This window comes from Onychostoma macrolepis, chromosome 17, assembly GCF_012432095.1.
Source record: "Onychostoma macrolepis isolate SWU-2019 chromosome 17, ASM1243209v1, whole genome shotgun sequence".
Taxonomy (NCBI): domain Eukaryota; kingdom Metazoa; phylum Chordata; class Actinopteri; order Cypriniformes; family Cyprinidae; genus Onychostoma; species Onychostoma macrolepis.
The window spans coordinates 21,244,557-21,257,635 of record NC_081171.1 but is presented as its reverse complement, the minus strand read 5'-3'; the positions used below and the strand labels follow the sequence as shown (position 1 = coordinate 21,257,635).

Genomic DNA, 13,079 nt, shown 5'->3' with positions numbered 1-13,079 from the left:
TGCAGCAAGTTTTTTTTTTGACGCGATTGACCCGAGTTTGAATCCGCCTTTTGCCCAACTCGTTCTTCTCCCTTTTCACATCACACATCAAATCGGAAGGGAATTTATTTTCAATAAAAATAAAGGAAATAATAAAAAAGGGAAAATAACATACCTCACGGGTGTTTATTGGTTAAGGTTAGGGTTAGGTGTAGTAATGGCTTTATTGTCCCAAAGCAGCATCCATTTAATAATTTTAATAACAATTATAATTTACACTCAGTACGTTATTGCATATAATGTTCTACAATAGTGAGGTGCAGATATGCGCCACTATTTGCACTAAGTAATATAAACAGCATGTACCTATTATTGTAATGAAAATATTCCTATTTTTACATAGCGTAAATAGAATCTATAACTATTTCACTGAGTGTAAATAGCATATATTGCACTTATTGTAAATAGCATCTATGCCTATACATTATGTTTGAAAGTCTCTTTCGCCCCCTAGAGTAGTTAGGTTTGTTACCTCCATGGAGTATGTTCAAGCAACATCACGCATAGCAACCACTTAGAACACCTTAGCAGCAGCCATGTAGTAATGTTCTGCAACCATCCACAACACCCTAACAAAGCGGTCACAAACAAACAACACCAGTTTCTTCAGAAAATGTCAAAAGACAGTTACTTTTGGTAATCTGGTAATTAATAAACAATTCTTTCCCTCTAAAATGCACACACTGACACACACCTGCATATCCACTCAAGCATTCACACGAGTCAGTGGTTTCCCCCTGACTTTGCTTGGAAGGCCACTTGCCAAGTTTGACAGTTAACCTTTTCTTGCAAGACGAAACACTGAGGTCAATGCAGCATGACCAAACCGTAGAGGAGGAGGGAGAGAAAGAGTTGAGAAACTAAGTAACTTGTTCCACTGTAACTGAGGAAAAAGAAAGACTTTTCTTAAAAGAAATAGATGAGAAAAAGAATCAGCTGATATCACCAGTACAAAAAAATACCATAGAACAATGATATATCAGGTGGCAAAACCATGGCACTTTGATATATCATGGTACTGAATGATTACAGTGTTCAAGCAACATGATATTTACAAGGTACCATGGTAAATGTCCAATAAAAAAATACAAAGTACCAAGTCCAAAAAATAAAAAGACAGTATTACTTTCTGGAACTTTCTTGTTAGTAAGTTAGGATGATGGGACAGGCTGAAGACTTCATGTGCAAGTTATAAGATGCAACCCTGCAGCATGTTTACTATATTATCTGGCCTTATAAAGCATACAATGTTCACTGTCAAATAAAATGGCTTTGTTACAGTCTAACTCAAGGGGATTGATATTTGTTTTGGCTAGATGAACTTAGCGTACATAAGCTGTGAAAAATGTACATAAAATAAACTAATCTTATGCGTAACTGGAATGCAGTGGGTGAATTGTAGACCCCGTGTTACCCATAACACCCCTCATTTACCCTCTCAGCAAGTAGGTGGCGGATGTTTCCTGCTTGTAGACGAAACCTCATGAGCTGCGTCTCCAAGGCGATGCATCTCTTCTGCCAGTCCACACTTCCACTGGGCACTGCTGCCGTGGATACACCCTCCATCACCTCTGCCATCTGTGCCTGTGTGCCAGTCTGTCAACCTGCAGGTAACAGCGATGGAAATTTGTCAGATGGAGTGAGAACGTAATTAACTTTTACATGTATGCAAGGCAAATAGAGGACAGGGTTAACAGGTTTGCCTTGAAGCCTGCAAAGGAGGCGTGGGACCTTGGACCCGGGCTGGTTTAGAGAAAAAAACTAATGAAATGAACCGTCTACTGAAATTAGATTGTCCACTGGACAGTGCAACTAGAAAAAGACTGAAAGACCATCAAAACCAAAGCCAGACATTAATAGTAGTGACCAATGTCCAGCCCAGACCAATTAAATTGCCAATATTTGAAAATACTGACAATAGCTTATAATTGTCCTTGTATCAGTTCCAAAATATACCAACAGCCTTGTCCACATTACAATGAATATTTTCTGTTTCCAATGCTTCATTTACAGAGTTCAAAAACCTTTTTTTATATGTCTTTACATGACTTCTAAAGTCAATCCTGATTATTGGATAAATATTTGAAAACACATTTTTTTTAAGTTTGCACTGAAGGATAGCAACTTATACCCAAAGAAACATGACTAGTATAATTAGCATAATTTCCAGGACTGACATCTTAATTTTAAAATTCCCTGATTTTCCTATTTTCCTTGATCTGGATTTTAGCACAGCTGTGTAGATATTATCTGCATGTTTCTACGGTGGACCAGTAGTGCACAACACAACAGAAACAAGCCGCAACACAACCGAAATTAGCACAACACAATGGAAACAAGACACAACACAACAGAATTAGCACAACACAACGGAAACAAGCCACAAGGAGATTTCGTTGGGTTGTGCACTATTGGGCCACTGTATGTTTCTGCCTCAGAGTAAAAAATAAAAAGAGTGATTGGGAGATAAAGTTTATAATCAGTTGTATTTATGAGAAATTAAGTCACAATTGTTAGATATAAGGTTGCAATTATAAGAAATAGTCATATTGTGAGACACAAAATTTAAAATTCACAGATATTTTGAGATTTAAAGTCACATTGTGATACAAAGTCATATTTATGAGAATTTAAGTTGCAATTACAAAACATTTGTTCACAACAACACCAAATTAACTGTGAGCTTTATAGTTGTAATTTCCTTCTTTTTTTAACTCCAAGACACAAATAGGCCTCTATTCGTCACTATATCAGCCATCAGCTACCCTGATCTCTAACAAATTTGAATGCGTAATGCCATTAAAAACCCCATACTGGTGGACCATTACTTAATAGTGCATTTGACAGGAACTTTGCTTTAGTGTTTATAGTGTTTAAACGACTGGAGTTTAATTCCATTAGACAGTCTAATGAAAAAGAGGCCAAAATCTTGGTGATCTAAGACTGACATTTACCATAAGATGAGAACACACAGTTGACATCACAGGTCTGGCGGTAAACGCTCTGGGCCAGGGGTTTCTTTTCACCTCTCTTTCATTGTTTCCCTCCCTTCAAATGAGCTCACTTTTTAGTGATCACCTAGGTAACCACTGAAAAGCAAACTTGAGCTGTGAGCTCATAGAGATGACACAGTTTAACAAAGGCTACCTTCTCACTCTCTCTCTACATACGCACTATAGACACTAATATACACATGCATATATCGTGTGAAGGCCGTAGGGATGGGGTAAGTCCAGCTATGCATGTGCAGACAGTTTACCCAGCGTCCTAAGCAATCCCTACCCTATATTCAGCCACCTAAATATCCCTGCTCAAGCAATCCCTTCTTAATTACAGGCCCATGGAGAAACAGGATCCTGGCCCACACAATGGAGTCTTTCTGCATGACAGTCCCATTACCAATATGAGGGAGGGGGGTCTTTCTCTCTTCCCCTGAAAAAGGGATAAAGAATGTGGAGGCTCAAAGGAGACAAGCTCTTGAATAGTGGAAAGCACTGATTATTTTTACCTGTACAAACCCGACAGGCGACCATTTGTAGCTCACATTTTAAAAATGTGTAACATTTGTGAAGCTAGTGGGTGAATCTAGTTATTTTTTGTCCTATCTATTAATTTATTCAGAAATACATTGAAAATGCAATTCATAAATACAATTTCTTGAATACGCCTCTTCTATAATGATCAACTTTTAAATATACGTGAATTAAAATCCCTTTTATTATTGTTTGAGGGGCATAAAGTCAAAAATGTTGACTTTACAACTTTCTGATGCTACAACTGTCCTGATTTTATAATTAATAAAAAAAGGGCATCATTTAAATTATTAAATTCCTCAACCCTGTTTGGCATAATCTTATATTTCTGGGGGGGATATTTTAATAAAATGAAAATTATGGAAAATAGATGGAAAATTATATGATAGAGAGGCTGATGACAGTGTATCAATAAGTCTTATTCTTATAAATTATCAGATAATCTGACCTTTTTATGACAAGGCAAGATTAGCTCAGGTTTCAAAATGTCATCTGGTGCAACCCCCCAAAAATGTAGTGATATTTATGGGGAAAAAAGTTCATTATGTTTGTTTAAAAATAAATAAATACAATTAATTAATTAATTTAATATAATTAATTTTAAAAAATAATTATGAATTATTATAAGATAATGAATAAGTCTGAAATTTGTTATTACTTTTTATTTGATGGTTACACCGCATGACAAACTTGAAGTTTTTTATAACCAAGAATATAAAGAGTACATTTCTGAGAATTTGCCACGTGTGTTTTAAACTAAGTTTCTAAAAGATTTTTATTTCTTTTTATTGATCATGGACTCTTTAATGTCACTGACCCTATAGCACGATTTGCATAACTGCTATGACAAAGGCTCTCAGAGTCCTGTGGTGTATCTAATCAAAGCGCCGGGGTGTATGAGCTGTAGATCATCTTGTTAGTGGAGTTTAAATGTAGCCTGTAATAAATACGCACTAACCCCGAAGTCTGAAAATGGCTAAATATAACATCTCTATTCAGATGGTGGGAAAAAATAAAACTCACAGTACAGAATGGTAGACAACAAAGTAAAAGAGAAAAATTTCAAAAATTCATGTCCCAACAAAAAGATGTTTTTGACAGACTACAAAGCCATAATAGTTAACGTCTGGACAATATAACAGGCCTTGTAACAGACAATAAAGAAAATCTAGCAGTGGCGTTGGAAGTGAAACGGTAAATGAGACGGACTGACACCAGAAGTCTCCGGTGCGGCAGACATTCAAACTGCAGAGCGGCACAACTGCGCCATGTTGCACTCTACAATTAGCATGGTCATAACTACAGCCCTACTGACAAATTACAGAAGCGGCGCACAGAGAGATTCCACTAGCTGACCAAAACGCAATAACTCTCTGTCCAGTTATGTACGGACTTGACTGAAGTCAAAACCTGAGGTTTGGGAAACAGAGCCTGGAAGAGGCAGGAATGGCCGTCAGAAAGAGAGGTCAAATTAAGCCAATGTTTCTGCTAGCTCAGCCCACGTCGACTTGTACTGCCAAATATGACAGCAACATGCAAATAATCCATTTGCCCCCGAAGCCTCTGTGCTAATGTTGTGAGGAACAAGGCATTTTGCACCCTTGTCTTGTTTGATGGGGGGAAGGGAGGAAGAGAGGAGAAAGAGTACTATACTCTTTCCCCATATGCCTTGAGTTGGACATATTCAAAATGCACAATTTTATAGATAAGATTTATCAAATACTCCCAACATATTCACAATAATATAAAATGAAAACAATTCAGTTAATATAACTATCACAAAAGTTTCACCATCATTGTCACATCTGGAATGTATGAAAGTGTGATAGATCAAAGATGTGTAATAGCTTATAGGCTAGTTGGTAAGTTAATTTCCATGAATCAGTTTAAACTTTTTTAAACATAAAACTGAAGTCTGATTTACGTAATCACTCAAAAATGTTCATGCATATCTCTGCAATAATACACAGTAAAAAAACATAATAAAAACTACCTACATATATTTAGGTATAATTACAATATAGGCCTACTGTATAAACTGCATAATATACACATGCATTAATTTTATATAAATTACCATTACTAAATATCACTCTTATTCCTTATTTTTATTTAGTGAATAAATGCCTTATTTTTATGTTTTTATATCATTTTTATTTTAATATTCATTATCATGTTTTAATATTTTGTGTTAATTTAATGTTTCAGTTCTATTTAACATTTGATTTTCTTCTTTAACAATTTTTTGAATTATGGAAGTTTGGTCAAATTTAAGGCAAGGCAAGGCAAAGCAAAGCAATGCAAGCCAATTTATTTCTAAAGCACGATTAAAAACAACAAGTTGACCACTTATTGAAATTTAAGCCATTCCACAACAAATACATAAGTGTTAAGATTGATTGATTGTTTTTTTTTTATTGATTGACTGATTGATTGATTGATTTTTGATATTTTGAACAGGCTTATCATCTACTCAAAAGATCAAGACACCGTGAAAGCTTCCATACTAAACAATCTCAAAAACAGGCCTATATAGATATCTCAAAGCGCATTCATGACAACAAATAAAAAAGCCAGAGTTGCACACCAAACTATAGTCTAGCTTTTAATGGCAAAAAAGTCTGTTATTTGCTATACTCGATATATTCTTATAACTGACACATGGAGAATATGATCTCTGTTAAACAGTGTAGTAGTGGAAAGAGTAAATCTTATAAACCAATGAAAAAGGCAATGTGAAATGAAAAAACAGCAATGTGTGTGTAGGTCATGAAAGGCCAGTGGGAAACCAGGACAAGTCTCTGGTGCATCATTCAATAAAACAGAACCTCCTCTGTTATTCCAATAAAATGAATATCATTTTGAAACTCTATTTCATGTACCCACACGCGCACACACCCTAGATCTCTGCTGAGCGTGCAGCTGCGGTGATGTAAGCGATTAGGCGATTAAATGATATCATCGCAACAGTCGTGTGAAATCCCCTCTGTTGTTTTTCTGGATTGTCTCTGTCAAGACCAAACTGGTTTTCCAAGACTTTGGCATCCCATCCGAATTACTCAAATCAGCAGGAAAAAAGCATGTCTGGGTCAGCTTGTGGTATGTGTGTGTGTGTACGTGTGTGTGTGTGTGTGTGTGCGCGCAAGTGTGTTTCTGTCATTACAATCAACTCGATTTGAAGCCAATCAATGACATTTGAGTCCTATTACTACTGCATTTATATTCAAATAAAAAATGATGTGCGGTGCTATATGATATCATGTCTGCATGTGTGATCGTCGGAATGAATAGTTAAAGTAGCTATTACAGGTTGGAGCGAGCAGTCAGCGAGCTTTCCAACTCTTTGCTCTTGCACGGACTATATATCTCAAAAGAAAGGCCACCACATGCAACTCAACTGAGTCTGACATCTTTTGTTTCAGCCTGCAACAAAATTTCCATTTGGTGTCTGTGCAACAATTTATAGCCACCCATAACATCAGCTTTGGAGGTCTGAATGTCTGTTTGACTAACTCAAAGTAGCTGTTCGACAGAAAACAGCAAAATAGGATTCATTCCTCCATGCAGATGCTTACTGACTCCATTGTACTTTTCTGTACAGTTTTAACCTTTTGAGAAGGTCTGAGAAGTTTGGTTCTTCCAAGGTTTCTGGTGGACAAAAAAAAAAAAACAGGCCTGTCAAGAAGTGGTTTTGGGAACTTTTAAATCAACTGGTCAGGCAAAGAGACCAGTTAGACTAGCTTAAGGCCAGCTGGCTCTATTGTACTTCTCTGTAAAGATTTAATCAGTACAACTCATAAGAAGTTCTATAAAGGTTGGTTCCGCCCAATGTTTCTGGTGAAAAACAGAATTTAAATGCCGCTTTATGCTTTTGAGAGGTTTTGAGTACCTTTAAATCAGTTGGTCAGGCAAAGAGACCAGTTAGTTACACCAGCTTAAGCTTGGCCAGGCTGGAAGACTATCTAAACCAGCTTAAACCATGCTTATGCTCTCTGACTCTATTGTACTTCTCTGTCTGGGTCGGGCTTTCTGGGATGGTACTCAAATGGTTCAGGTCATACTTAGAAGGGAGAGGTTATTATGTGAGTATAGGAGAGCATAAGTCTAAGTGGACATCCATGGCATGCGGAGTACCACAAGGCTCAATTCTTGCACCACTCTTGTTTAGCCTGTATATGCTCCCACTAAATTGCCTATCACAGCTATGCTGATGATACCCAGATTTACCTAGCCTTATCTCCAAATGACTATAGCCCAATTGACTCCCCCTGCCAATGCATTGATGAAATAAACTGTTGGATGTGCCAGAACTTTCTTCAGTTAAACAAGGAGAAAACTGAAGTCATTGCATTTGGAAACAAAGATGAAGTTCTCAAGGTGAATGCCTACCTTGACTCTAGGGGTCAAACAACTAAAAATCAAGTCAAAAATATTGGGGTGATTCTGGAGACAGACCTTAGTTTTAGTAGTCATATCAAAGCAGTAACTAAATCAGCATACTATCATCTCAAAAACATTGCAAGAATTAGATGTTTTGTGTCCAGTCAAGACTTGGAGAAACTTGTTCATGCCTTTATCACCAGCAGGGTGGATTATTGTAATGGTCTCCTCACCGGCCTTCCAAAGAAGACCATTAGACAGCTGCAGCTCATCCAGAACGCTGCTGACAGGATTCTGACTAGAACCAGAAAATCTGTGCATATCACACCAGTCCTCAGGTCCTTGCACTGGCTTCCAGTTACATTTAGGATTGATTTTAAAGTACTTTTGCTCATTTACAAATCACTCAATGGCCTAGGACCTAAATACATTGCAGATATGCTCACTGAATATAAACCTAACAGACCACTCAGATCATTAGGATCGAGTCAGTTAGAAATACCAAGGGTTCACACAAAACAAGGGGAGTCCGCTTTTAGCTATTATGCTGCTCGCAGTTGGAACCAGCTTCCAGATGAGATCAGATGTGCTAAAACATTAGCCACTTTTAAATCCAGACTCAAAACTCATCTGTTTAGCTGTGCATTTGTCAAATGAGCACTGTGCTACGTCCGAACTGATTGCACTATGTATAATAATTTTCTATTCTTAACTGTTTTAAATTCTTTTTAAATAAATTTTTATATCTTGTTTTTATTATTATTATTATTTAATTCCTTGTTTTTATTGTTGTGACTTTTTTTTTAATGACTTTTTCACTTCCTTTTATGTAAAGCACTTTGAATTACCACTGTGTATGAAATGTGCTATATAAATAAACTTGCCTTGCCTTCTCTGAAATGCTTTAATCAGTACAACTCATGAGAAGAGCTGAGAAGGTTAGTTCCTCCTAAGGTTTCTGGTGAAAAGAAAATAATTTAAAACACTGTCGTCTGGTCTCCAAACCTGATGGTTTTGATGGTTTTAGAGAGGTTTTGGGTACTAATAAATTAGCCTATACACTGTAAAAAAAAAAAATAAAGGTTGGGCAAACTTAAAAGTTTACCAGCTTCAGCAGATTTTTGAGTTTTCTCAACTTCTTGCTTTAAGTTTATACAACAAAATGTTGAGAAATTTCCTAAAAAATAAGTTGAGAAAACTCAAAAATCTGCTGAAGCTGGTTGCCTTAAACTTTTAAGTTTGCCCAATTTATTTATTTATTTTTTTTACAGTGTGTCAGGAATGGAGACCAGTTAGACCAGCTTAAGACCACCTTGGCCAGGCTGGGAGTCTATCAAAACCAGCTTAAACCATGCAGACTGGGCATATTCGACTGTACTTGTCTGTAAAACTTTAATCAGTACAACTCATGAGAAGGTCTGAGAAGATTGGTACCTCCCAAGGTTTCTGGTTGGAAAAAAAAAAAACGGTTTTGATGGTTCTAGAGAGGTTTTGGGTACTTTTAAATCAGCTGGCTGATTAACTGGCAGTTACACCAGCTTAAGACCAGCTTAGCAGGCTTAAACCATGCTGAAGCTTTCTAGTTCTATTGAACTGTAAAGCTTTAATTACTACAACTCATGAGAAGGTCATAAAAGTTGGTTCCTCTCAAGGTTTCTGGAGGGGGAAAATAAATGAATACAATCCTATTGTCTGGTCTCAGAGCCTGTTTTGGTGGTTTTAGAGAGGTTTTGGTTTACTATTAAATCAGCCGGTCAGGCCAGGAAACCAGCACCATTTTACAACCAATCTGGCAGAGCTATAGAAGACCAGATAAACCAGTTAAAACCAGCTTATGCTAGTAAACCATGCCACTGAACCATAAAACAACTACATAAGATGTCAGATAGTCTATAGCCATCAATGACAGCAAAAGCCGCAACTGAATATAGCACATCACCGCAGCCTGAGCCTCCAGATATGTCATATTTGGGGTGAGAACATCTGCTGTCGAATACAACACCCATTTAGTGGTATAAATAGACTGGATTACATGAATCACAGAGAGTTCCTAACAGCTGTAGATCTCCTGCAGCTCACCTCTCCAATGCTCTTCTTCTCTGGTCTACAGGAAGCTTTGTATTCAGCCTAATAACAGGCTTCTGTAAACTGGCCACACTCATTATCAGCTGAAGCAGTAAATATAGCCTATGACATTCCTCCATGCAGAGGTGTAAACATCACCTACACACCGCAGCCTCCCTCAGAAAGCATTGACTGATGCAGGATGAAGAGAAAACTTTATTTGGTGAAGAAAATAACAGTGCTTGCCAGCAGCAATAGAAGTTTTAGGTAAGCTTAGGTTTTATGCTTTGGTTTACACAAATTAAATGGCATTTGCTGTCGTGTCACTCAGCACGTGACTTGTTGTCTGTGAAAGTGAAGGCTAGAAGTTGATAGATAAAAGGGTCAATGACAGATAAAGAAGTCTGAGACAATATAACAGAAGACATTTCAAAATAAAAACTTTTATATACCATTTTCAAGAAATTTTGATTCAATGGCATGTGGTATAACATATTTTCCTTACACCTTCAATACATGTGAGTGAGTACATGTACACACATCTTGGTCAATTTTTAACACAAAATTATTATTTTACAAATAATAATAAAAGTATAATACCATATCCATTTCAAGGTAATAAACCATTTTTACAAATATAACAGTTTTAATATTATAATATCCCTTAAGAATCCTCAACATCATTGTTTTCTCGTTACACCATTTAACAACTGACCACCTGAAATAAGATAATCATATTATTAAAAAGGTCAAAATATTTCATATTTTAAAAGCTCTACTGACCTTGACAAATAGTTATATATTACATCTTGATAATAACACATTGATTTTGTAGAGAACAAGTGTTATATCTCTATCTATCTATCTATCTATCTATGTTGCTTATTTTTTAAGAAATAATAAGCACTTCTGCTTTGTAATAAATTGTTTTCTTCCTTACAATCAACAGTTATACCAGCTAGATATTTTTTTAAACTTTATGCCACACACACACAGAATAAGAATTTTAATTTAAAAACTGAAAACGTACACCATAAAAGAGGTGCATTCAAGTGATTGAATATACAAGATAGAGTCGTGTTGAATGAAAAAGCATGTTTGAATAATATCAACAGTGCTGTTTTGCAAGCACTGTAATAATGTGTAAATGTCTAAGAGATAGAAGAGAATAAACTAGGGTTTATACTACTATAATTCATGACTGTTTATTGTGCAGTCCTGTGTACATGAGGTCAAACTATGATCAAACTCATTCATTATAATCCAAAACTCCAAGTGAGCACAAATGCACATGCACTGGGAACGAAACAGACATAAACACTCTCAAGAAACACTTCATAGTCTGTTATTCACTATAACAGCACGAGTGACCAGAGACTGGTTCCAAACTGCATCGTTGCTCTTCCTTTACTATTTATTTAACATAAAGAATCACAAAACTTGTTCATGCACCAATTAACCCAACGTTACTACAAGAAACACAGAGATGGGACATGTAGGCACTGCTGGCATTACTTTTGTCCAAAAATGGGCACAACGCACAGGTGTGTCAGACTGGAAAATGACAACATTAACTTATATGGACCCCCTGAACATCCCAACTAACACTGCAGTTTGAGATATGTGAAGCATGAAGACATTAAACACGATGACACATGCCATGAGCCAAACCGGAGTCAAACTATAATATGCTCGTGTCCTACGTAGCCTACCCATGATCCTACCTTGTGACTGTCCTTCTCTTGACCGCCCGAGATTTTCACTTTAATGTTTTCAAAGCCGGTAGATCACATCACATCGCTGCGCTGCGCTACGCCTCCAAACTTCGCAAACGCTCTCAAAAGTCGCTCCTCCAAAAATTTCATTCTCCGTCGCGCCGTCTTTTAGAGCTTCCAGTCCTGCTCTGAACTCAGCAGACGTCGCAGCGGATCTCCATTCAGTAAATTCATCCTTTACTCCTTTAAAGAGCCGAGCGCTGGGGTCAGATTACGCCGGGAGCCAAACCCCCTGTCTGCTAGCCATGTCCGATTCGCGAACGAATCGTTCTATTGAGTCGAATCTTCAAATGAATCATTTTCACCCAGAACGACTCGCAATGAGACGAAACCCCAAGCGGACAGTGAGTGAATACATTAGGAAAGAACCTAATTTATGACTGATTGAACTAAAAGTAATCTACTTTGTACTAATAACAGAATGTAACTGGACATACAAATAAAACTGCTGAATCATTTTTGATCTGGTAAAGTGTTCAAAAGAACCGATTCGATTAACCGAATCACTACTCTCTGCTTGTCTGTGTGTATGCCCTGAACACACAGGAAATTGCATCAGGGCCCACTTACTGTCCCACTCTGGAGTGTTCAAAGTTTTCTGACTCAATCCTGTGTAATTTGGGTTGAAAGATTTTGGATGGAACTTTGAGGATGAATCTCACAAAGAAATTGTCTTCCCAAAATCAAAATTAAAATTAAGAAATTGAAGCTGAAACCTATTTGTAGTATTATTCACACTGTAGCACTTTATTTTACAGTCCTGTTCCTCATGTACATACCATGTAGGCTACTTATTGTAGTAATTACAATAGTTAGGTAATAACTAGTTACTAACATTGTACCTACCCCTAATCCTAACCCTACCCCATGTAGTTACCTTATTGTACCAGTACTTTCTTAGGTAAGTATATTGTAAGTACATGTAAGTACACGTACTGTAAAATAAAGTGCAACCACTCACACTGTGCTGCCAACTATCAGTACTGTAATGCAAAATAGAAATTCCTTTTTTTTCCTATCAATTTAAAAGTGAAGTATGAGCTTGAATAGCCTACTTGTAATTTACTTTACTTCCCAATATTTATTACAATAATTACAAAAAAGACATCAGTTCTCAAAAGTGATGGTTAAGGAACAGAGATTACAGAGACTTCTGCATAATATCTGTGTTATAGTCCTGATATAGGCTACTATTTTTAAAATAATTGAAAATCCTTGCCATGTAGTGCCAGCCGAAATGTTCATGCTGCTAAAGTATAGTGTGAAAGTTTGCAGTTATAACGAATCA

At 36.8% G+C, this 13,079-nt stretch overlaps 1 protein-coding gene across 2 annotated transcripts in view; it reads right to left on the bottom strand.

The window, feature by feature from the left end:
• The window catches only part of plekhh1 (pleckstrin homology domain containing, family H (with MyTH4 domain) member 1), a 53,160-nt gene extending 41,135 nt beyond the window's left edge, over window positions 1–12,025 (bottom strand). For both annotated transcript variants that reach the window (XR_009266682.1, XM_058748782.1), the window contains exons 1-2: window positions 11,741–12,025; window positions 1,474–1,643 (exon numbers count right to left, since the gene is read on the bottom strand). Coding sequence is in view for 1 of the 2 variants with exons in the window: in XM_058748782.1 (XP_058604765.1) it covers window positions 1,474–1,617 (144 nt within the window). In the remaining variant the exon portion in view is untranslated. The remainder of the gene's footprint in view (window positions 1–1,473; window positions 1,644–11,740) is intronic.
• Between the last annotated feature and the right edge of the window lie 1,054 nt (window positions 12,026–13,079).